Source organism: Monodelphis domestica, chromosome 1 (genome assembly GCF_027887165.1).
Source record: "Monodelphis domestica isolate mMonDom1 chromosome 1, mMonDom1.pri, whole genome shotgun sequence".
Classification (NCBI taxonomy): domain Eukaryota; kingdom Metazoa; phylum Chordata; class Mammalia; order Didelphimorphia; family Didelphidae; genus Monodelphis; species Monodelphis domestica.
Genome location: NC_077227.1, coordinates 667,399,301 through 667,424,378, shown reverse-complemented (window position 1 = coordinate 667,424,378; position 25,078 = coordinate 667,399,301). Strand labels below are relative to the sequence as shown.

At 49.0% G+C, this 25,078-nt stretch overlaps 6 protein-coding genes across 6 annotated transcripts; all 6 read right to left on the bottom strand.

Annotated features, from left to right (window-relative positions):
• Window positions 1-2,033: 2,033 nt before the first annotated feature.
• On the bottom strand, window positions 2,034-3,521 carry LOC130457336 (YTH domain-containing protein 1-like; the record flags this gene model as incomplete). Its single annotated transcript, XM_056818039.1, has 2 exons — window positions 2,034-3,208; window positions 3,263-3,521. Coding segments are annotated over 2 exons (1,434 nt in total), but the record flags the coding sequence as incomplete, so codon positions are not given.
• A 2,459-nt stretch (window positions 3,522-5,980) lies between these two features.
• On the bottom strand, window positions 5,981-7,957 carry LOC130457335 (YTH domain-containing protein 1-like). The gene is made up of 2 exons (XM_056818025.1): window positions 7,699-7,957; window positions 5,981-7,209 (listed from the first exon to the last, which is right to left on the bottom strand). The coding sequence occupies exons 1-2, from the start codon at window positions 7,955-7,957 to the stop codon at window positions 5,981-5,983; spliced, it is 1,488 nt and encodes a 495-aa protein (XP_056674003.1).
• Window positions 7,958-9,931: 1,974 nt separating this feature from the next.
• On the bottom strand, window positions 9,932-11,419 carry LOC130457334 (YTH domain-containing protein 1-like; the record flags this gene model as incomplete). Its single annotated transcript, XM_056818019.1, has 2 exons — window positions 9,932-11,106; window positions 11,161-11,419. Coding segments are annotated over 2 exons (1,434 nt in total), but the record flags the coding sequence as incomplete, so codon positions are not given.
• A 2,458-nt stretch (window positions 11,420-13,877) lies between these two features.
• Window positions 13,878-15,365, bottom strand: LOC130457333 (YTH domain-containing protein 1-like; the record flags this gene model as incomplete). The annotated part of the gene is made up of 2 exons (XM_056818007.1): window positions 13,878-15,052; window positions 15,107-15,365. Coding segments are annotated over 2 exons (1,434 nt in total), but the record flags the coding sequence as incomplete, so codon positions are not given.
• A 2,462-nt stretch (window positions 15,366-17,827) lies between these two features.
• LOC100009887 (YTH domain-containing protein 1-like) lies at window positions 17,828-19,315 on the bottom strand (the record flags this gene model as incomplete). The annotated part of the gene is made up of 2 exons (XM_007477403.3): window positions 17,828-19,002; window positions 19,057-19,315. Coding segments are annotated over 2 exons (1,434 nt in total), but the record flags the coding sequence as incomplete, so codon positions are not given.
• Window positions 19,316-21,768: 2,453 nt separating this feature from the next.
• LOC130457332 (YTH domain-containing protein 1-like) lies at window positions 21,769-23,256 on the bottom strand (the record flags this gene model as incomplete). Its single annotated transcript, XM_056817993.1, has 2 exons — window positions 21,769-22,943; window positions 22,998-23,256. Coding segments are annotated over 2 exons (1,434 nt in total), but the record flags the coding sequence as incomplete, so codon positions are not given.
• Window positions 23,257-25,078: the final 1,822 nt, after the last annotated feature.

The following is a 25,078-nucleotide window of genomic DNA, read 5'->3' as shown; positions in this document are numbered from 1 at the left end:
GCCTCTCCTAAGATATAGTCCAAAACATTAAAATCTCCATCTTTCTCATCCCGATTGCTGGCGGCCATCACCCCAGCTGAGGAGATCAATGAATGAAAAAATAAATAAATAAATAAATAAATAAATGAATGAATGAATGAATGAATTAATAAATAAATGAATGAATAAATAGATATAAAAATAAATAAAAGAATGATTGGATCAAAAAAAAAAAGAAAAAGAAAAAAACCCTGTGGTTTTTTTGTTTCCTCCTTTTTTTTTTCAATTATTTCTTTCTTTCTTGTTTTGCCTCTTGGTTGAGCTTCCAAAGGTAATGCCCGGTTTGTTCTGGGTAGAGGAGAGGTCACCTCCCTGGATCCGCAGATGAGGACTCCAGTGATCCCAAATGAGGGAGATGCCTGACAGCCGACTATATAGAGGAGCTGGCAGGGAGGCCAGGAGTTCTCACCCTTGTGTCCGGAGTTCACACCTTGGGAATATGTGTGAACTTTTTTCTCCATTTGGGGGCAAGAGGAGAAGGTGTGAACTCATGAGCTTGACTGTATCAGAGGCAGAAAATCCACATCCCTCTCTCAGCCCCCTGTTCTCTCTCTCAATTATACACATCCAGGTTCCCTTTGTAAACCTTAAAATTTCTTAGACTTGTGAATGTTGGAAATTTCACCATTGGAAGGTTTCATGCCTGTAAGGAATTTCCTACTGATAGTGGGAACTCTACTGGAATGTGAATCCCATTGGCAAGGGAGGTTCCCCCTCCTCCCTTCTTAAGATTACTTTAGGACAGAAACCTTTTGCTGAACAATGGAAAGGGCTGCAGCAGAGATCAAAATTTAATTATTCCAATCTCCACCCTACTCAGGGTAACAGGATTTAGGAAGGGCTGTAGCAAAGGATCAAGATTTAATTATTTGAGAATATGACCTTCAACAGACATGTGCAAAGCCACAGACCTCTGGGCGGTCCTGGGTTAAGCTAGAGCCACCATTGGCACAGGGAAGACATGGACAGTGATTGGTAGATGTGAGAACTGAGGGGAGGGAACTTGGATGGTTTCCTTAAAGATAGGGGGGTCTGAGGACTGAGGGGTGGTTGGAGAGGTTTTGCTCTGAGAGGTTGTGCTCTGAGAAGCTTGCTCTGAAGGAAGCTGGAGGTGGAGGCCCCTGAGACTGTGTCTCCATTTTGGTCACGTGAGTGATAGGGACTGATCTCTTTTCTTTGCCTCAGCTATCTAAGGGCTTGGGCCTTTTGGCCCAGCCTAAACAGAGGGGGTATTTAAGCCCTATTCCTTTCTCTCCCCTTTCTCTCTCCCTCTCTCTCTCTCTAATACCTTTCTTCCTCCTGTCTGTAATTAAACTCCATAAAAGGTTGACTGCTGACTTGAGTTTTCATTTAGGAATTACATAGCTGAATTCCTTGGCGACCTTAAATTAATATGTATCAGTCTCTTAAAGAGATTTCCTTGTCACACCTTTGGTTAATAGGCCCCATGGATGGACACGCCGAGCATGATGGACGGGATTGTTCCTTCCTAGGGTTGCTTTTGTTTCCGTCGCCCTGAGCTCATAACTGCCTCTTACACACATCCTGGTCGGTTGTTTACTGGGTCCGAGGGCGTGTCCAGGGCTTGTATCGGGAGAAAATCAGAGGATACGGGGGCTTCCTAGTAGATTGATGTCCGTTGTCGAAGGACCTTGGGGAGGAGCCAGCTCAGGATCAGTTGGAAGAATCCCTTGGAGAGAATAGGGGTACAGTAGGATCCGCCAGCCGTTCCTACATAATTCATCTGTGGGTGGTGAGCTGAGAAGGAGAATGGAGGCTAGAGGAATCTGGATGTGAGACAGATGAGGCGGTCAGAGGAAGAGAGGCAGGAATCAAGACTCAGAGACCACAACTTAAAACACCTGCGGTGTGGCAAGCTCCGTATTTATTTACCTCTCTAGAAAGGGAAAGCAAGTGGAGAAATTAGAAGTATGAGAAACAAGAGCACAGGCGTGGAGCTGCGAACTCCGGGACATCCTCCGTGGGCCAGGTGGTCAGGAGATGAATGGAAGATGTTCGGGGCAGCTGCATCGCGTCAGTCTCCTCTCCCGTCTTCTCCTCTCTCTTCTCTCCTCGTCTCTCCTCCTCTCTCGCCATTCACGCGCCTCCCTGTCTCTCCGGCCATATGGGGAACTATCACATTCTCCGGGTCGATCCCATTCACGGGGTCTCCGTCTCTGAGAGCCAAAGATAGCTCGTGTTTCACGCAGGAAGTCCTCTACGCGCCTATCAGAATCACATGCTGGTTGACCTCTGTGTCTTGCTTCCTGTGGCACAGGTCGACGTCCTGACCGAGAGTCCTGGAAAGGGAGAGCACGCTGCTGGTGGCCAGCGCGGTAGGAAGGCTGTCCCCTTCCTCGACCAGGGGACATGTCCCGCATTGGCCTTGGTGGCCTGCTGTTGTGAAATGCTCTCAGGTCATCCTCGTAGGAGCCCTTCATGAAAACACCTCTGGCAACTCCTGAAAATCTTCTGTCCGCTGCTGGATGGCGTGCGTCCTCCCTACGCGCTGGTCTCTCACGAAACCCAGGGGCGTAGTCCATCCTCGGTCTCTTCCTGCTGTTATGAACCTCGTCATCTTCTGACCGACGACGCCTTCTCGCATCCCGGTCCGCTTCTCGGCGGGGTGGAAGTCCTCTGGAACGCAAGGGTGAAAGCACTCTTACCTGGTGGTGCCTGTCACCCATGACCTGATACAGGTCAACGCCTTCATCGGGGGGAAAGAGGAGACATAGCTCCGTTGCACATTCGAGGTCAACTTCCTGACCGTCACGTCCAATTTTAACTGGCTTATGTCCATTCAAAGCGTTGGTAAGGTGAACACATTTGGTGAAGGGCAATTCGTGCCTGCAAATCCAGGCAATTCTGAAGACCCCTCCAAGGGTCTTAAGATTCATGCCTTCAGGCAAAACCCAATGTATAGGAGGTCCTCCGTGGTGGGATTCTGAACAGAGTCTCGCAAAGCCTTGAAAAGCTCCACTCTCTGTCACGGAAAATATCAAAATGACATTTCTTGCAGATCGGAATGCAGCATTCAGTTTCTTTTCATTTGCTGGCAGGGTCGACCATATACCCCTGGCTTTGGCAAGGGAGATGTTTTCACGGTTGCTGCTCTTTATGAGGAAGAATCTCGCATCCCGCAGAATATATCGAAGCCTCCTCGTGGGGTCTTCCGGAACAGCAGCAACGGAAGATGATGATCTCTTGTGCTTGCTTCGCGGACCTGCAGATGATTCCGATGCACAACTTGGACTTCTGCGAAAAACAATTGAAGCTATGCCTCGGGCTCTCTTCCTTCCTTGCTTTTTCTCCTCTGATCCATCAGTGCTAGAACCAGCGGCGGCTGACCCTTCTGGGAAAGATAGAGTCTCAGAAAAAGAGCCACCGGCTTCGCTTCGAAGATCCCGGGCGCTTCTCTCTTCGGGCTCTTCCTGCTCCCCTCCATCTTCTTCATCTTTTCTCGCAGCATCCCTCTCTTCCTCTTCTCCCACTCCTTCCGCCTCGTTCCTTCTGCCCTTTCCACTCTCTTCTTCGGAACAGTTCCTGCTGCCGATCTCACGGTCATATTCCACACAGCCTGATTCTTCTTTGGAAGGCAGCTGGGACCTGCTGTGCCACCTATCAACATCCTGCCCAAGGCTCTGGGAGCCGTCCGCTGTGGAAGACTCAGACCTGCTTTGCACGCGCCTTTTCCCGACTGCAGTCTGTTCACGTGGACTTCCACATGGCTCTGTGCTCATAGGTGAGCCAGGTGGCTCTGGAGTCAATTCTCGGGACCACTCAGGGGATTCTTGACTCTCGCGTTGGGTAGTTTCCATTCGATCACATCTTCTTTTGGAGGCCCGTTCCTCATTTTCATCTTGTTCCATTTCAGGGTGACACAAAGAGTCATCCTGATCGTATGCCTCTCCTAAGATATAGTCCAAAACATTAAAATCTCCATCTTTCTCATCCCGATTGCTGGCGGCCATCACCCCAGCTGAGGAGATCAATGAATGAAAAAATAAATAAATAAATAAATAAATAAATAAATGAATGAATGAATGAATGAATTAATAAATAAATGAATGAATAAATAGATATAAAAATAAATAAAAGAATGATTGGATCAAAAAAAAAAAAGAAAAAGAAAAAAACCCTGTGGTTTTTTTGTTTCCTCCTTTTTTTTTTCAATTATTTCTTTCTTTCTTGTTTTGCCTCTTGGTTGAGCTTCCAAAGGTAATGCCCGGTTTGTTCTGGGTAGAGGAGAGGTCACCTCCCTGGATCCGCAGATGAGGACTCCAGTGATCCCAAATGAGGGAGATGCCTGACAGCCGACTATATAGAGGAGCTGGCAGGGAGGCCAGGAGTTCTCACCCTTGTGTCCGGAGTTCACACCTTGGGAATATGTGTGAACTTTTTTCTCCATTTGGGGGCAAGAGGAGAAGGTGTGAACTCATGAGCTTGACTGTATCAGAGGCAGAAAATCCACATCCCTCTCTCAGCCCCCTGTTCTCTCTCTCAATTATACACATCCAGGTTCCCTTTGTAAACCTTAAAATTTCTTAGACTTGTGAATGTTGGAAATTTCACCATTGGAAGGTTTCATGCCTGTAAGGAATTTCCTACTGATAGTGGGAACTCTACTGGAATGTGAATCCCATTGGCAAGGGAGGTTCCCCCTCCTCCCTTCTTAAGATTACTTTAGGACAGAAACCTTTTGCTGAACAATGGAAAGGGCTGCAGCAGAGATCAAAATTTAATTATTCCAATCTCCACCCTACTCAGGGTAACAGGATTTAGGAAGGGCTGTAGCAAAGGATCAAGATTTAATTATTTGAGAATATGACCTTCAACAGACATGTGCAAAGCCACAGACCTCTGGGCGGTCCTGGGTTAAGCTAGAGCCACCATTGGCACAGGGAAGACATGGACAGTGATTGGTAGATGTGAGAACTGAGGGGAGGGAACTTGGATGGTTTCCTTAAAGATAGGGGGGTCTGAGGACTGAGGGGTGGTTGGAGAGGTTTTGCTCTGAGAGGTTGTGCTCTGAGAAGCTTGCTCTGAAGGAAGCTGGAGGTGGAGGCCCCTGAGACTGTGTCTCCATTTTGGTCACGTGAGTGATAGGGACTGATCTCTTTTCTTTGCCTCAGCTATCTAAGGGCTTGGGCCTTTTGGCCCAGCCTAAACAGAGGGGGTATTTAAGCCCTATTCCTTTCTCTCCCCTTTCTCTCTCCCTCTCTCTCTCTCTAATACCTTTCTTCCTCCTGTCTGTAATTAAACTCCATAAAAGGTTGACTGCTGACTTGAGTTTTCATTTAGGAATTACATAGCTGAATTCCTTGGCGACCTTAAATTAATATGTATCAGTCTCTTAAAGAGATTTCCTTGTCACACCTTTGGTTAATAGGCCCCATGGATGGACACGCCGAGCATGATGGACGGGATTGTTCCTTCCTAGGGTTGCTTTTGTTTCCGTCGCCCTGAGCTCATAACTGCCTCTTACACACATCCTGGTCGGTTGTTTACTGGGTCCGAGGGCGTGTCCAGGGCTTGTATCGGGAGAAAATCAGAGGATACGGGGGCTTCCTAGTAGATTGATGTCCGTTGTCGAAGGACCTTGGGGAGGAGCCAGCTCAGGATCAGTTGGAAGAATCCCTTGGAGAGAATAGGGGTACAGTAGGATCCGCCAGCCGTTCCTACATAATTCATCTGTGGGTGGTGAGCTGAGAAGGAGAATGGAGGCTAGAGGAATCTGGATGTGAGACAGATGAGGCGGTCAGAGGAAGAGAGGCAGGAATCAAGACTCAGAGACCACAACTTAAAACACCTGCGGTGTGGCAAGCTCCGTATTTATTTACCTCTCTAGAAAGGGAAAGCAAGTGGAGAAATTAGAAGTATGAGAAACAAGAGCACAGGCGTGGAGCTGCGAACTCCGGGACATCCTCCGTGGGCCAGGTGGTCAGGAGATGAATGGAAGATGTTCGGGGCAGCTGCATCGCGTCAGTCTCCTCTCCCGTCTTCTCCTCTCTCTTCTCTCCTCGTCTCTCCTCCTCTCTCGCCATTCACGCGCCTCCCTGTCTCTCCGGCCATATGGGGAACTATCACATTCTCCGGGTCGATCCCATTCACGGGGTCTCCGTCTCTGAGAGCCAAAGATAGCTCGTGTTTCACGCAGGAAGTCCTCTACGCGCCTATCAGAATCACATGCTGGTTGACCTCTGTGTCTTGCTTCCTGTGGCACAGGTCGACGTCCTGACCGAGAGTCCTGGAAAGGGAGAGCACGCTGCTGGTGGCCAGCGCGGTAGGAAGGCTGTCCCCTTCCTCGACCAGGGGACATGTCCCGCATTGGCCTTGGTGGCCTGCTGTTGTGAAATGCTCTCAGGTCATCCTCGTAGGAGCCCTTCATGAAAACACCTCTGGCAACTCCTGAAAATCTTCTGTCCGCTGCTGGATGGCGTGCGTCCTCCCTACGCGCTGGTCTCTCACGAAACCCAGGGGCGTAGTCCATCCTCGGTCTCTTCCTGCTGTTATGAACCTCGTCATCTTCTGACCGACGACGCCTTCTCGCATCCCGGTCCGCTTCTCGGCGGGGTGGAAGTCCTCTGGAACGCAAGGGTGAAAGCACTCTTACCTGGTGGTGCCTGTCACCCATGACCTGATACAGGTCAACGCCTTCATCGGGGGGAAAGAGGAGACATAGCTCCGTTGCACATTCGAGGTCAACTTCCTGACCGTCACGTCCAATTTTAACTGGCTTATGTCCATTCAAAGCGTTGGTAAGGTGAACACATTTGGTGAAGGGCAATTCGTGCCTGCAAATCCAGGCAATTCTGAAGACCCCTCCAAGGGTCTTAAGATTCATGCCTTCAGGCAAAACCCAATGTATAGGAGGTCCTCCGTGGTGGGATTCTGAACAGAGTCTCGCAAAGCCTTGAAAAGCTCCACTCTCTGTCACGGAAAATATCAAAATGACATTTCTTGCAGATCGGAATGCAGCATTCAGTTTCTTTTCATTTGCTGGCAGGGTCGACCATATACCCCTGGCTTTGGCAAGGGAGATGTTTTCACGGTTGCTGCTCTTTATGAGGAAGAATCTCGCATCCCGCAGAATATATCGAAGCCTCCTCGTGGGGTCTTCCGGAACAGCAGCAACGGAAGATGATGATCTCTTGTGCTTGCTTCGCGGACCTGCAGATGATTCCGATGCACAACTTGGACTTCTGCGAAAAACAATTGAAGCTATGCCTCGGGCTCTCTTCCTTCCTTGCTTTTTCTCCTCTGATCCATCAGTGCTAGAACCAGCGGCGGCTGACCCTTCTGGGAAAGATAGAGTCTCAGAAAAAGAGCCACCGGCTTCGCTTCGAAGATCCCGGGCGCTTCTCTCTTCGGGCTCTTCCTGCTCCCCTCCATCTTCTTCATCTTTTCTCGCAGCATCCCTCTCTTCCTCTTCTCCCACTCCTTCCGCCTCGTTCCTTCTGCCCTTTCCACTCTCTTCTTCGGAACAGTTCCTGCTGCCGATCTCACGGTCATATTCCACACAGCCTGATTCTTCTTTGGAAGGCAGCTGGGACCTGCTGTGCCACCTATCAACATCCTGCCCAAGGCTCTGGGAGCCGTCCGCTGTGGAAGACTCAGACCTGCTTTGCACGCACCTTTTCCCGACTGCAGTCTGTTCACGTGGACTTCCACATGGCTCTGTGCTCATAGGTGAGCCAGGTGGCTCTGGAGTCAATTCTCGGGACCACTCAGGGGATTCTTGACTCTCGCGTTGGGTAGTTTCCATTCGATCACATCTTCTTTTGGAGGCCCGTTCCTCATTTTCATCTTGTTCCATTTCAGGGTGACACAAAGAGTCATCCTGATCGTATGCCTCTCCTAAGATATAGTCCAAAACATTAAAATCTCCATCTTTCTCATCCCGATTGCTGGCGGCCATCACCCCAGCTGAGGAGATCAATGAATGAAAAAATAAATAAATAAATAAATAAATAAATAAATAAATAAATGAATGAATGAATTAATTAATTAATAAATAAATGAATGAATAAATAGATATAAAAATAAATAAAAGAATGATTGGATCAAAAAAAAGAAAAAGAAAAAAACCCTGTGGTTTTTTTGTTTCCTCCTTTTTTTTTTCAATTATTTCTTTCTTTCTTGTTTTGCCTCTTGGTTGAGCTTCCAAAGGTAATGCCCGGTTTGTTCTGGGTAGAGGAGAGGTCACCTCCCTGGATCCGCAGATGAGGACTCCAGTGATCCCAAATGAGGGAGATGCCTGACAGCCGACTATATAGAGGAGCTGGCAGGGAGGCCAGGAGTTCTCACCCTTGTGTCCGGAGTTCACACCTTGGGAATATGTGTGAACTTTTTTCTCCATTTGGGGGCAAGAGGAGAAGGTGTGAACTCATGAGCTTGACTGTATCAGAGGCAGAAAATCCACATCCCTCTCTCAGCCCCCTGTTCTCTCTCTCAATTATACACATCCAGGTTCCCTTTGTAAACCTTAAAATTTCTTAGACTTGTGAATGTTGGAAATTTCACCATTGGAAGGTTTCATGCCTGTAAGGAATTTCCTACTGATAGTGGGAACTCTACTGGAATGTGAATCCCATTGGCAAGGGAGGTTCCCCCTCCTCCCTTCTTAAGATTACTTTAGGACAGAAACCTTTTGCTGAACAATGGAAAGGGCTGCAGCAGAGATCAAAATTTAATTATTCCAATCTCCACCCTACTCAGGGTAACAGGATTTAGGAAGGGCTGTAGCAAAGGATCAAGATTTAATTATTTGAGAATATGACCTTCAACAGACATGTGCAAAGCCACAGACCTCTGGGCGGTCCTGGGTTAAGCTAGAGCCACCATTGGCACAGGGAAGACATGGACAGTGATTGGTAGATGTGAGAACTGAGGGGAGGGAACTTGGATGGTTTCCTTAAAGATAGGGGGGTCTGAGGACTGAGGGGTGGTTGGAGAGGTTTTGCTCTGAGAGGTTGTGCTCTGAGAAGCTTGCTCTGAAGGAAGCTGGAGGTGGAGGCCCCTGAGACTGTGTCTCCATTTTGGTCACGTGAGTGATAGGGACTGATCTCTTTTCTTTGCCTCAGCTATCTAAGGGCTTGGGCCTTTTGGCCCAGCCTAAACAGAGGGGGTATTTAAGCCCTATTCCTTTCTCTCCCCTTTCTCTCTCCCTCTCTCTCTCTCTAATACCTTTCTTCCTCCTGTCTGTAATTAAACTCCATAAAAGGTTGACTGCTGACTTGAGTTTTCATTTAGGAATTACATAGCTGAATTCCTTGGCGACCTTAAATTAATATGTATCAGTCTCTTAAAGAGATTTCCTTGTCACACCTTTGGTTAATAGGCCCCATGGATGGACACGCCGAGCATGATGGACGGGATTGTTCCTTCCTAGGGTTGCTTTTGTTTCCGTCGCCCTGAGCTCATAACTGCCTCTTACACACATCCTGGTCGGTTGTTTACTGGGTCCGAGGGCGTGTCCAGGGCTTGTATCGGGAGAAAATCAGAGGATACGGGGGCTTCCTAGTAGATTGATGTCCGTTGTCGAAGGACCTTGGGGAGGAGCCACCTCAGGATCAGTTGGAAGAATCCCTTGGAGAGAATAGGGGTACAGTAGGATCCGCCAGCCGTTCCTACATAATTCATCTGTGGGTGGTGAGCTGAGAAGGAGAATGGAGGCTAGAGGAATCTGGATGTGAGACAGATGAGGCGGTCAGAGGAAGAGAGGCAGGAATCAAGACTCAGAGACCACAACTTAAAACACCTGCGGTGTGGCAAGCTCCGTATTTATTTACCTCTCTAGAAAGGGAAAGCAAGTGGAGAAATTAGAAGTATGAGAAACAAGAGCACAGGCGTGGAGCTGCGAACTCCGGGACATCCTCCGTGGGCCAGGTGGTCAGGAGATGAATGGAAGATGTTCGGGGCAGCTGCATCGCGTCAGTCTCCTCTCCCGTCTTCTCCTCTCTCTTCTCTCCTCGTCTCTCCTCCTCTCTCGCCATTCACGCGCCTCCCTGTCTCTCCGGCCATATGGGGAACTATCACATTCTCCGGGTCGATCCCATTCACGGGGTCTCCGTCTCTGAGAGCCAAAGATAGCTCGTGTTTCACGCAGGAAGTCCTCTACGCGCCTATCAGAATCACATGCTGGTTGACCTCTGTGTCTTGCTTCCTGTGGCACAGGTCGACGTCCTGACCGAGAGTCCTGGAAAGGGAGAGCACGCTGCTGGTGGCCAGCGCGGTAGGAAGGCTGTCCCCTTCCTCGACCAGGGGACATGTCCCGCATTGGCCTTGGTGGCCTGCTGTTGTGAAATGCTCTCAGGTCATCCTCGTAGGAGCCCTTCATGAAAACACCTCTGGCAACTCCTGAAAATCTTCTGTCCGCTGCTGGATGGCGTGCGTCCTCCCTACGCGCTGGTCTCTCACGAAACCCAGGGGCGTAGTCCATCCTCGGTCTCTTCCTGCTGTTATGAACCTCGTCATCTTCTGACCGACGACGCCTTCTCGCATCCCGGTCCGCTTCTCGGCGGGGTGGAAGTCCTCTGGAACGCAAGGGTGAAAGCACTCTTACCTGGTGGTGCCTGTCACCCATGACCTGATACAGGTCAACGCCTTCATCGGGGGGAAAGAGGAGACATAGCTCCGTTGCACATTCGAGGTCAACTTCCTGACCGTCACGTCCAATTTTAACTGGCTTATGTCCATTCAAAGCGTTGGTAAGGTGAACACATTTGGTGAAGGGCAATTCGTGCCTGCAAATCCAGGCAATTCTGAAGACCCCTCCAAGGGTCTTAAGATTCATGCCTTCAGGCAAAACCCAATGTATAGGAGGTCCTCCGTGGTGGGATTCTGAACAGAGTCTCGCAAAGCCTTGAAAAGCTCCACTCTCTGTCACGGAAAATATCAAAATGACATTTCTTGCAGATCGGAATGCAGCATTCAGTTTCTTTTCATTTGCTGGCAGGGTCGACCATATACCCCTGGCTTTGGCAAGGGAGATGTTTTCACGGTTGCTGCTCTTTATGAGGAAGAATCTCGCATCCCGCAGAATATATCGAAGCCTCCTCGTGGGGTCTTCCGGAACAGCAGCAACGGAAGATGATGATCTCTTGTGCTTGCTTCGCGGACCTGCAGATGATTCCGATGCACAACTTGGACTTCTGCGAAAAACAATTGAAGCTATGCCTCGGGCTCTCTTCCTTCCTTGCTTTTTCTCCTCTGATCCATCAGTGCTAGAACCAGCGGCGGCTGACCCTTCTGGGAAAGATAGAGTCTCAGAAAAAGAGCCACCGGCTTCGCTTCGAAGATCCCGGGCGCTTCTCTCTTCGGGCTCTTCCTGCTCCCCTCCATCTTCTTCATCTTTTCTCGCAGCATCCCTCTCTTCCTCTTCTCCCACTCCTTCCGCCTCGTTCCTTCTGCCCTTTCCACTCTCTTCTTCGGAACAGTTCCTGCTGCCGATCTCACGGTCATATTCCACACAGCCTGATTCTTCTTTGGAAGGCAGCTGGGACCTGCTGTGCCACCTATCAACATCCTGCCCAAGGCTCTGGGAGCCGTCCGCTGTGGAAGACTCAGACCTGCTTTGCACGCGCCTTTTCCCGACTGCAGTCTGTTCACGTGGACTTCCACATGGCTCTGTGCTCATAGGTGAGCCAGGTGGCTCTGGAGTCAATTCTCGGGACCACTCAGGGGATTCTTGACTCTCGCGTTGGGTAGTTTCCATTCGATCACATCTTCTTTTGGAGGCCCGTTCCTCATTTTCATCTTGTTCCATTTCAGGGTGACACAAAGAGTCATCCTGATCGTATGCCTCTCCTAAGATATAGTCCAAAACATTAAAATCTCCATCTTTCTCATCCCGATTGCTGGCGGCCATCACCCCAGCTGAGGAGATCAATGAATGAAAAAATAAATAAATAAATAAATAAATAAATAAATAAATGAATGAATGAATGAATTAATAAATAAATGAATGAATAAATAGATATAAAAATAAATAAAAGAATGATTGGATCAAAAAAAAAAAGAAAAAGAAAAAAACCCTGTGGTTTTTTTGTTTCCTCCTTTTTTTTTTCAATTATTTCTTTCTTTCTTGTTTTGCCTCTTGGTTGAGCTTCCAAAGGTAATGCCCGGTTTGTTCTGGGTAGAGGAGAGGTCACCTCCCTGGATCCGCAGATGAGGACTCCAGTGATCCCAAATGAGGGAGATGCCTGACAGCCGACTATATAGAGGAGCTGGCAGGGAGGCCAGGAGTTCTCACCCTTGTGTCCGGAGTTCACACCTTGGGAATATGTGTGAACTTTTTTCTCCATTTGGGGGCAAGAGGAGAAGGTGTGAACTCATGAGCTTGACTGTATCAGAGGCAGAAAATCCACATCCCTCTCTCAGCCCCCTGTTCTCTCTCTCAATTATACACATCCAGGTTCCCTTTGTAAACCTTAAAATTTCTTAGACTTGTGAATGTTGGAAATTTCACCATTGGAAGGTTTCATGCCTGTAAGGAATTTCCTACTGATAGTGGGAACTCTACTGGAATGTGAATCCCATTGGCAAGGGAGGTTCCCCCTCCTCCCTTCTTAAGATTACTTTAGGACAGAAACCTTTTGCTGAACAATGGAAAGGGCTGCAGCAGAGATCAAAATTTAATTATTCCAATCTCCACCCTACTCAGGGTAACAGGATTTAGGAAGGGCTGTAGCAAAGGATCAAGATTTAATTATTTGAGAATATGACCTTCAACAGACATGTGCAAAGCCACAGACCTCTGGGCGGTCCTGGGTTAAGCTAGAGCCACCATTGGCACAGGGAAGACATGGACAGTGATTGGTAGATGTGAGAACTGAGGGGAGGGAACTTGGATGGTTTCCTTAAAGATAGGGGGGTCTGAGGACTGAGGGGTGGTTGGAGAGGTTTTGCTCTGAGAGGTTGTGCTCTGAGAAGCTTGCTCTGAAGGAAGCTGGAGGTGGAGGCCCCTGAGACTGTGTCTCCATTTTGGTCACGTGAGTGATAGGGACTGATCTCTTTTCTTTGCCTCAGCTATCTAAGGGCTTGGGCCTTTTGGCCCAGCCAAAACAGAGGGGGTATTTAAGCCCTATTCCTTTCTCTCCCCTTTCTCTCTCCCTCTCTCTCTCTCTAATACCTTTCTTCCTCCTGTCTGTAATTAAACTCCATAAAAGGTTGACTGCTGACTTGAGTTTTCATTTAGGAATTACATAGCTGAATTCCTTGGCGACCTTAAATTAATATGTATCAGTCTCTTAAAGAGATTTCCTTGTCACACCTTTGGTTAATAGGCCCCATGGATGGACACGCCGAGCATGATGGACGGGATTGTTCCTTCCTAGGGTTGCTTTTGTTTCCGTCGCCCTGAGCTCATAACTGCCTCTTACACACATCCTGGTCGGTTGTTTACTGGGTCCGAGGGCGTGTCCAGGGCTTGTATCGGGAGAAAATCAGAGGATACGGGGGCTTCCTAGTAGATTGATGTCCGTTGTCGAAGGACCTTGGGGAGGAGCCACCTCAGGATCAGTTGGAAGAATCCCTTGGAGAGAATAGGGGTACAGTAGGATCCGCCAGCCGTTCCTACATAATTCATCTGTGGGTGGTGAGCTGAGAAGGAGAATGGAGGCTAGAGGAATCTGGATGTGAGACAGATGAGGCGGTCAGAGGAAGAGAGGCAGGAATCAAGACTCAGAGACCACAACTTAAAACACCTGCGGTGTGGCAAGCTCCGTATTTATTTACCTCTCTAGAAAGGGAAAGCAAGTGGAGAAATTAGAAGTATGAGAAACAAGAGCACAGGCGTGGAGCTGCGAACTCCGGGACATCCTCCGTGGGCCAGGTGGTCAGGAGATGAATGGAAGATGTTCGGGGCAGCTGCATCGCGTCAGTCTCCTCTCCCGTCTTCTCCTCTCTCTTCTCTCCTCGTCTCTCCTCCTCTCTCGCCATTCACGCGCCTCCCTGTCTCTCCGGCCATATGGGGAACTATCACATTCTCCGGGTCGATCCCATTCACGGGGTCTCCGTCTCTGAGAGCCAAAGATAGCTCGTGTTTCACGCAGGAAGTCCTCTACGCGCCTATCAGAATCACATGCTGGTTGACCTCTGTGTCTTGCTTCCTGTGGCACAGGTCGACGTCCTGACCGAGAGTCCTGGAAAGGGAGAGCACGCTGCTGGTGGCCAGCGCGGTAGGAAGGCTGTCCCCTTCCTCGACCAGGGGACATGTCCCGCATTGGCCTTGGTGGCCTGCTGTTGTGAAATGCTCTCAGGTCATCCTCGTAGGAGCCCTTCATGAAAACACCTCTGGCAACTCCTGAAAATCTTCTGTCCGCTGCTGGATGGCGTGCGTCCTCCCTACGCGCTGGTCTCTCACGAAACCCAGGGGCGTAGTCCATCCTCGGTCTCTTCCTGCTGTTATGAACCTCGTCATCTTCTGACCGACGACGCCTTCTCGCATCCCGGTCCGCTTCTCGGCGGGGTGGAAGTCCTCTGGAACGCAAGGGTGAAAGCACTCTTACCTGGTGGTGCCTGTCACCCATGACCTGATACAGGTCAACGCCTTCATCGGGGGGAAAGAGGAGACATAGCTCCGTTGCACATTCGAGGTCAACTTCCTGACCGTCACGTCCAATTTTAACTGGCTTATGTCCATTCAAAGCGTTGGTAAGGTGAACACATTTGGTGAAGGGCAATTCGTGCCTGCAAATCCAGGCAATTCTGAAGACCCCTCCAAGGGTCTTAAGATTCATGCCTTCAGGCAAAACCCAATGTATAGGAGGTCCTCCGTGGTGGGATTCTGAACAGAGTCTCGCAAAGCCTTGAAAAGCTCCACTCTCTGTCACGGAAAATATCAAAATGACATTTCTTGCAGATCGGAATGCAGCATTCAGTTTCTTTTCATTTGCTGGCAGGGTCGACCATATACCCCTGGCTTTGGCAAGGGAGATGTTTTCACGGTTGCTGCTCTTTATGAGGAAGAATCTCGCATCCCGCAGAATATATCGAAGCCTCCTCGTGGGGTCTTCCGGAACAGCAGCAACGGAAGATGATGATCTCTTGTGCTTGCTTCGCGGACCTGCAGATGATTCCGATGCACAACTTGGACTTCTGCGAAAAACAATTGAAGCTATGCCTCGGGCTCTCTTCCTTCCTTGCTTTTTCTCCTCTGATCCATCAGTGCTAGAACCAGCGGCGGCTGACCCTTCTGGGAAAGATAGAGTCTCAGAAAAAGAGCCACCGGCTTCGCTTCGAAGATCCCGGGCGCTTCTCTCTTCGGGCTCTTCCTGCTCCCCTCCATCTTCTTCATCTTTTCTCGCAGCATCCCTCTCTTCCTCTTCTCCCACTCCTTCCGCCTCGTTCCTTCTGCCCTTTCCACTCTCTTCTTCGGAACAGTTCCTGCTGCCGATCTCACGGTCATATTCCACACAGCCTGATTCTTCTTTGGAAGGCAGCTGGGACCTGCTGTGCCACCTATCAACATCCTGCCCAAGGCTCTGGGAGCCGTCCGCTGTGGAAGACTCAGACCTGCTTTGCACGCGCCTTTTCCCGACTGCAGTCTGTTCACGTGGACTTCCACATGGCTCTGTGCTCATAGGTGAGCCAGGTGGCTCTGGAGTCAATTCTCGGGACCACTCAGGGGATTCTTGACTCTCGCGTTGGGTAGTTTCCATTCGATCACATCTTCTTTTGGAGGCCCGTTCCTCATTTTCATCTTGTTCCATTTCAGGGTGACACAAAGAGTCATCCTGATCGTATGCCTCTCCTAAGATATAGTCCAAAACATTAAAATCTCCATCTTTCTCATCCCGATTGCTGGCGGCCATCACCCCAGCTGAGGAGATCAATGAATGAAAAAATAAATAAATAAATAAATAAATAAATAAATAAATAAATGAATGAATGAATGAATTAATAAATAAATGAATGAATAAATAGATATAAAAATAAATAAAAGAATGATTGGATCAAAAAAAAAAAGAAAAAGAAAAAAACCCTGTGGTTTTTTTGTTTCCTCCTTTTTTTTTTCAATTATTTCTTTCTTTCTTGTTTTGCCTCTTGGTTGAGCTTCCAAAGGTAATGCCCGGTTTGTTCTGGGTAGAGGAGAGGTCACCTCCCTGGATCCGCAGATGAGGACTCCAGTGATCCCAAATGAGGGAGATGCCTGACAGCCGACTATATAGAGGAGCTGGCAGGGAGGCCAGGAGTTCTCACCCTTGTGTCCGGAGTTCACACCTTGGGAATATGTGTGAACTTTTTTCTCCATTTGGGGGCAAGAGGAGAAGGTGTGAACTCATGAGCTTGACTGTATCAGAGGCAGAAAATCCACATACCTCTCTCAGCCCCCTGTTCTCTCTCTCAATTATACACATCCAGGTTCCCTTTGTAAACCTTAAAATTTCTTAGACTTGTGAATGTTGGAAATTTCACCATTGGAAGGTTTCATGCCTGTAAGGAATTTCCTACTGATAGTGGGAACTCTACTGGAATGTGAATCCCATTGGCAAGGGAGGTTCCCCCTCCTCCCTTCTTAAGATTACTTTAGGACAGAAACCTTTTGCTGAACAATGGAAAGGGCTGCAGCAGAGATCAAAATTTAATTATTCCAATCTCCACCCTACTCAGGGTAACAGGATTTAGGAAGGGCTGTAGCAAAGGATCAAGATTTAATTATTTGAGAATATGACCTTCAACAGACATGTGCAAAGCCACAGACCTCTGGGCGGTCCTGGGTTAAGCTAGAGCCACCATTGGCACAGGGAAGACATGGACAGTGATTGGTAGATGTGAGAACTGAGGGGAGGGAACTTGGATGGTTTCCTTAAAGATAGGGGGGTCTGAGGACTGAGGGGTGGTTGGAGAGGTTTTGCTCTGAGAGGTTGTGCTCTGAGAAGCTTGCTCTGAAGGAAGCTGGAGGTGGAGGCCCCTGAGACTGTGTCTCCATTTTGGTCACGTGAGTGATAGGGACTGATCTCTTTTCTTTGCCTCAGCTATCTAAGGGCTTGGGCCTTTTGGCCCAGCCAAAACAGAGGGGGTATTTAAGCCCTATTCCTTTCTCTCCCCTTTCTCTCTCCCTCTCTCTCTCTCTAATACCTTTCTTCCTCCTGTCTGTAATTAAACTCCATAAAAGGTTGACTGCTGACTTGAGTTTTCATTTAGGAATTACATAGCTGAATTCCTTGGCGACCTTAAATTAATATGTATCAGTCTCTTAAAGAGATTTCCTTGTCACACCTTTGGTTAATAGGCCCCATGGATGGACACGCCGAGCATGATGGACGGGATTGTTCCTTCCTAGGGTTGCTTTTGTTTCCGTCGCCCTGAGCTCATAACTGCCTCTTACACACATCCTGGTCGGTTGTTTACTGGGTCCGAGGGCGTGTCCAGGGCTTGTATCGGGAGAAAATCAGAGGATACGGGGGCTTCCTAGTAGATTGATGTCCGTTGTCGAAGGACCTTGGGGAGGAGCCAGCTCAGGATCAGTTGGAAGAATCCCTTGGAGAGAATAGGGGTACAGTAGGATCCGCCAGCCGTTCCTACATAATTCATCTGTGGGTGGTGAGCTGAGAAGGAGAATGGAGGCTAGAGGAATCTGGATGTGAGACAGATGAGGCGGTCAGAGGAAGAGAGGCAGGAATCAAGACTCAGAGACCACAACTTAAAACACCTGCGGTGTGGCAAGCTCCGTATTTATTTACCTCTCTAGAAAGGGAAAGCAAGTGGAGAAATTAGAAGTATGAGAAACAAGAGCACAGGCGTGGAGCTGCGAACTCCGGGACATCCTCCGTGGGCCAGGTGGTCAGGAGATGAATGGAAGATGTTCGGGGCAGCTGCATCGCGTCAGTCTCCTCTCCCGTCTTCTCCTCTCTCTTCTCTCCTCGTCTCTCCTCCTCTCTCGCCATTCACGCGCCTCCCTGTCTCTCCGGCCATATGGGGAACTATCACATTCTCCGGGTCGATCCCATTCACGGGGTCTCCGTCTCTGAGAGCCAAAGATAGCTCGTGTTTCACGCAGGAAGTCCTCTACGCGCCTATCAGAATCACATGCTGGTTGACCTCTGTGTCTTGCTTCCTGTGGCACAGGTCGACGTCCTGACCGAGAGTCCTGGAAAGGGAGAGCACGCTGCTGGTGGCCAGCGCGGTAGGAAGGCTGTCCCCTTCCTCGACCAGGGGACATGTCCCGCATTGGCCTTGGTGGCCTGCTGTTGTGAAATGCTCTCAGGTCATCCTCGTAGGAGCCCTTCATGAAAACACCTCTGGCAACTCCTGAAAATCTTCTGTCCGCTGCTGGATGGCGTGCGTCCTCCCTACGCGCTGGTCTCTCACGAAACCCAGGGGCGTAGTCCATCCTCGGTCTCTTCCTGCTGTTATGAACCTCGTCATCTTCTGACCGACGACGCCTTCTCGCATCCCGGTCCGCTTCTCGGCGGGGTGGAAGTCCTCTGGAACGCAAGGGTGAAAGCACTCTTACCTGGTGGTGCCTGTCACCCATGACCTGATACAGGTCAACGCCTTCATCGGGGGGAAAGAGGAGACATAGCTCCGTTGCACATTCGAGGTCAACTTCCTGACCGTCACGTCCAATTTTAACTGGCTTATGTCCATTCAAAGCGTTGGTAAGGTGAACACATTTGGTGAAGGGCAATTCGTGCCTGCAAATCCAGGCAATTCTGAAGACCCCTCCAAGGGTCTTAAGATTCATGCCTTCAGGCAAAACCCAATGTATAGGAGGTCCTCCGTGGTGGGATTCTGAACAGAGTCTCGCAAAGCCTTGAAAAGCTCCACTCTCTGTCACGGAAAATATCAAAATGACATTTCTTGCAGATCGGAATGCAGCATTCAGTTTCTTTTCATTTGCTGGCAGGGTCGACCATATACCCCTGGCTTTGGCAAGGGAGATGTTTTCACGGTTGCTGCTCTTTATGAGGAAGAATCTCGCATCCCGCAGAATATATCGAAGCCTCCTCGTGGGGTCTTCCGGAACAGCAGCAACGGAAGATGATGATCTCTTGTGCTTGCTTCGCGGACCTGCAGATGATTCCGATGCACAACTTGGACTTCTGCGAAAAACAATTGAAGCTATGCCTCGGGCTCTCTTCCTTCCTTGCTTTTTCTCCTCTGATCCATCAGTGCTAGAACCAGCGGCGGCTGACCCTTCTGGGAAAGATAGAGTCTCAGAAAAAGAGCCACCGGCTTCGCTTCGAAGATCCCGGGCGCTTCTCTCTTCGGGCTCTTCCTGCTCCCCTCCATCTTCTTCATCTTTTCTCGCAGCATCCCTCTCTTCCTCTTCTCCCACTCCTTCCGCCTCGTTCCTTCTGCCCTTTCCACTCTCTTCTTCGGAACAGTTCCTGCTGCCGATCTCACGGTCATATTCCACACAGCCTGATTCTTCTTTGGAAGGCAGCTGGGACCTGCTGTGCCACCTATCAACATCCTGCCCAAGGCTCTGGGAGCCGTCCGCTGTGGAAGACTCAGACCTGCTTTGCACGCGCCTTTTCCCGACTGCAGTCTGTTCACGTGGACTTCCACATGGCTCTGTGCTCATAGGTGAGCCAGGTGGCTCTGGAGTCAATTCTCGGGACCACTCAGGGGATTCTTGACTCTCGCGTTGGGTAGTTTCCATTCGATCACATCTTCTTTTGGAGGCCCGTTCCTCATTTTCATCTTGTTCCATTTCAGGGTGACACAAAGAGTCATCCTGATCGTATGCCTCTCCTAAGATATAGTCCAAAACATTAAAATCTCCATCTTTCTCATCCCGATTGCTGGCGGCCATCACCCCAGCTGAGGAGATCAATGAATGAAAAAATAAATAAACAAATAAATAAATAAATGAATGAATGAATGAATGAATTAATAAATAAATGAATGAATAAATAGATATAAAAATAAATAAAAGAATGATTGGATCAAAAAAAAAAGAAAAAGAAAAAAACCCTGTGGTTTTTTTGTTTCCTCCTTTTTTTTTTCAATTATTTCTTTCTTTCTTGTTTTGCCTCTTGGTTGAGCTTCCAAAGGTAATGCCCGGTTTGTTCTGGGTAGAGGAGAGGTCACCTCCCTGGATCCGCAGATGAGGACTCCAGTGATCCCAAATGAGGGAGATGCCTGACAGCCGACTATATAGAGGAGCTGGCAGGGAGGCCAGGAGTTCTCACCCTTGTGTCCAGAGTTCACACCTTGGGAATATGTGTGAACTTTTTTCTCCATTTGGGGGCAAGAGGAGAAGGTGTGAACTCATGAGCTTGACTGTATCAGAGGCAGAAAATCCACATCCCTCTCTCAGCCCCCTGTTCTCTCTCTCAATTATACACATCCAGGTTCCCTTTGTAAACCTTAAAATTTCTTAGACTTGTGAATGTTGGAAATTTCACCATTGGAAGGTTTCATGCCTGTAAGGAATTTCCTACTGATAGTGGGAACTCTACTGGAATGTGAATCCCATTGGCAAGGGAGGTTCCCCCTCCTCCCTTCTTAAGATTACTTTAGGACAGAAACCTTTTGCTGAACAATGGAAAGGGCTGCAGCAGAGATCAAAATTTAATTATTCCAATCTCCACCCTACTCAGGGTAACAGGATTTAGGAAGGGCTGTAGCAAAGGATCAAGATTTAATTATTTGAGAATATGACCTTCAACAGACATGTGCAAAGCCACAGACCTCTGGGCGGTCCTGGGTTAAGCTAGAGCCACCATTGGCACAGGGAAGACATGGACAGTGATTGGTAGATGTGAGAACTGAGGGGAGGGAACTTGGATGGTTTCCTTAAAGATAGGGGGGTCTGAGGACTGAGGGGTGGTTGGAGAGGTTTTGCTCTGAGAGGTTGTGCTCTGAGAAGCTTGCTCTGAAGGAAGCTGGAGGTGGAGGCCCCTGAGACTGTGTCTCCATTTTGGTCACGTGAGTGATAGGGACTGATCTCTTTTCTTTGCCTCAGCTATCTAAGGGCTTGGGCCTTTTGGCCCAGCCAAAACAGAGGGGGTATTTAAGCCCTATTCCTTTCTCTCCCCTTTCTCTCTCCCTCTCTCTCTCTCTAATACCTTTCTTCCTCCTGTCTGTAATTAAACTCCATAAAAGGTTGACTGCTGACTTGAGTTTTCATTTAGGAATTACATAGCTGAATTCCTTGGCGACCTTAAATTAATATGTATCAGTCTCTTAAAGAGATTTCCTTGTCACACCTTTGGTTAATAGGCCCCATGGATGGACACGCCGAGCATGATGGACGGGATTGTTCCTTCCTAGGGTTGCTTTTGTTTCCGTCGCCCTGAGCTCATAACTGCCTCTTACACACATCCTGGTCGGTTGTTTACTGGGTCCGAGGGCGTGTCCAGGGCTTGTATCGGGAGAAAATCAGAGGATACGGGGGCTTCCTAGTAGATTGATGTCCGTTGTCGAAGGACCTTGGGGAGGAGCCAGCTCAGGATCAGTTGGAAGAATCCCTTGGAGAGAATAGGGGTACAGTAGGATCCGCCAGCCGTTCCTACATAATTCATCTGTGGGTGGTGAGCTGAGAAGGAGAATGGAGGCTAGAGGAATCTGGATGTGAGACAGATGAGGCGGTCAGAGGAAGAGAGGCAGGAATCAAGACTCAGAGACCACAACTTAAAACACCTGCGGTGTGGCAAGCTCCGTATTTATTTACCTCTCTAGAAAGGGAAAGCAAGTGGAGAAATTAGAAGTATGAGAAACAAGAGCACAGGCGTGGAGCTGCGAACTCCGGGACATCCTCCGTGGGCCAGGTGGTCAGGAGATGAATGGAAGATGTTCGGGGCAGCTGCATCGCGTCAGTCTCCTCTCCCGTCTTCTCCTCTCTCTTCTCTCCTCGTCTCTCCTCCTCTCTCGCCATTCACGCGCCTCCCTGTCTCTCCGGCCATATGGGGAACTATCACATTCTCCGGGTCGATCCCATTCACGGGGTCTCCGTCTCTGAGAGCCAAAGATAGCTCGTGTTTCACGCAGGAAGTCCTCTACGCGCCTATCAGAATCACATGCTGGTTGACCTCTGTGTCTTGCTTCCTGTGGCACAGGTCGACGTCCTGACCGAGAGTCCTGGAAAGGGAGAGCACGCTGCTGGTGGCCAGCGCGGTAGGAAGGCTGTCCCCTTCCTCGACCAGGGGACATGTCCCGCATTGGCCTTGGTGGCCTGCTGTTGTGAAATGCTCTCAGGTCATCCTCGTAGGAGCCCTTCATGAAAACACCTCTGGCAACTCCTGAAAATCTTCTGTCCGCTGCTGGATGGCGTGCGTCCTCCCTACGCGCTGGTCTCTCACGAAACCCAGGGGCGTAGTCCATCCTCGGTCTCTTCCTGCTGTTATGAACCTCGTCATCTTCTGACCGACGACGCCTTCTCGCATCCCGGTCCGCTTCTCGGCGGGGTGGAAGTCCTCTGGAACGCAAGGGTGAAAGCACTCTTACCTGGTGGTGCCTGTCACCCATGACCTGATACAGGTCAACGCCTTCATCGGGGGGAAAGAGGAGACATAGCTCCGTTGCACATTCGAGGTCAACTTCCTGACCGTCACGTCCAATTTTAACTGGCTTATGTCCATTCAAAGCGTTGGTAAGGTGAACACATTTGGTGAAGGGCAATTCGTGCCTGCAAATCCAGGCAATTCTGAAGACCCCTCCAAGGGTCTTAAGATTCATGCCTTCAGGCAAAACCCAATGTATAGGAGGTCCTCCGTGGTGGGATTCTGAACAGAGTCTCGCAAAGCCTTGAAAAGCTCCACTCTCTGTCACGGAAAATATCAAAATGACATTTCTTGCAGATCGGAATGCAGCATTCAGTTTCTTTTCATTTGCTGGCAGGGTCGACCATATACCCCTGGCTTTGGCAAGGGAGATGTTTTCACGGTTGCTGCTCTTTATGAGGAAGAATCTCGCATCCCGCAGAATATATCGAAGCCTCCTCGTGGGGTCTTCCGGAACAGCAGCAACGGAAGATGATGATCTCTTGTGCTTGCTTCGCGGACCTGCAGATGATTCCGATGCACAACTTGGACTTCTGCGAAAAACAATTGAAGCTATGCCTCGGGCTCTCTTCCTTCCTTGCTTTTTCTCCTCTGATCCATCAGTGCTAGAACCAGCGGCGGCTGACCCTTCTGGGAAAGATAGAGTCTCAGAAAAAGAGCCACCGGCTTCGCTTCGAAGATCCCGGGCGCTTCTCTCTTCGGGCTCTTCCTGCTCCCCTCCATCTTCTTCATCTTTTCTCGCAGCATCCCTCTCTTCCTCTTCTCCCACTCCTTCCGCCTCGTTCCTTCTGCCCTTTCCACTCTCTTCTTCGGAACAGTTCCTGCTGCCGATCTCACGGTCATATTCCACACAGCCTGATTCTTCTTTGGAAGGCAGCTGGGACCTGCTGTGCCACCTATCAACATCCTGCCCAAGGCTCTGGGAGCCGTCCGCTGTGGAAGACTCAGACCTGCTTTGCACGCGCCTTTTCCCGACTGCAGTCTGTTCACGTGGACTTCCACATGGCTCTGTGCTCATAGGTGAGCCAGGTGGCTCTGGAGTCAATTCTCGGGACCACTCAGGGGATTCTTGACTCTCGCGTTGGGTAGTTTCCATTCGATCACATCTTCTTTTGGAGGCCCGTTCCTCATTTTCATCTTGTTCCATTTCAGGGTGACACAAAGAGTCATCCTGATCGTATGCCTCTCCTAAGATATAGTCCAAAACATTAAAATCTCCATCTTTCTCATCCCGATTGCTGGCGGCCATCACCCCAGCTGAGGAGATCAATGAATGAAAAAATAAATAAACAAATAAATAAATAAATGAATGAATGAATGAATGAATTAATAAATAAATGAATGAATAAATAGATATAAAAATAAATAAAAGAATGATTGGATCAAAAAAAAAAGAAAAAGAAAAAAACCCTGTGGTTTTTTTGTTTCCTCCTTTTTTTTTTCAATTATTTCTTTCTTTCTTGTTTTGCCTCTTGGTTGAGCTTCCAAAGGTAATGCCCGGTTTGTTCTGGGTAGAGGAGAGGTCACCTCCCTGGATCCGCAGATGAGGACTCCAGTGATCCCAAATGAGGGAGATGCCTGACAGCCGACTATATAGAGGAGCTGGCAGGGAGGCCAGGAGTTCTCACCCTTGTGTCCGGAGTTCACACCTTGGGAATATGTGTGAACTTTTTTCTCCATTTGGGGGCAAGAGGAGAAGGTGTGAACTCATGAGCTTGACTGTATCAGAGGCAGAAACTCCACATACCTCTCTCAGCCCCCTGTTCTCTCTCTCAATTATACACATCCAGGTTCCCTTTGTAAACCTTAAAATTTCTTAGACTTGTGAATGTTGGAAATTTCACCATTGGAAGGTTTCATGCCTGTAAGGAATTTCCTACTGATAGTGGGAACTCTACTGGAATGTGAATCCCATTGGCAAGGGAGGTTCCCCCTCCTCCCTTCTTAAGATTACTTTAGGACAGAAACCTTTTGCTGAACAATGGAAAGGGCTGCAGCAGAGATCAAAATTTAATTATTCCAATCTCCACCCTACTCAGGGTAACAGGATTTAGGAAGGGCTGTAGCAAAGGATCAAGATTTAATTATTTGAGAATATGACCTTCAACAGACATGTGCAAAGCCACAGACCTCTGGGCGGTCCTGGGTTAAGCTAGAGCCACCATTGGCACAGGGAAGACATGGACAGTGATTGGTAGATGTGAGAACTGAGGGGAGGGAACTTGGATGGTTTCCTTAAAGATAGGGGGGTCTGAGGACTGAGGGGTGGTTGGAGAGGTTTTGCTCTGAGAGGTTGTGCTCTGAGAAGCTTGCTCTGAAGGAAGCTGGAGGTGGAGGCCCCTGAGACTGTGTCTCCATTTTGGTCACGTGAGTGATAGGGACTGATCTCTTTTCTTTGCCTCAGCTATCTAAGGGCTTGGGCCTTTTGGCCCAGCCAAAACAGAGGGGGTATTTAAGCCCTATTCCTTTCTCTCCCCTTTCTCTCTCCCTCTCTCTCTCTCTAATACCTTTCTTCCTCCTGTCTGTAATTAAACTCCATAAAAGGTTGACTGCTGACTTGAGTTTTCATTTAGGAATTACAT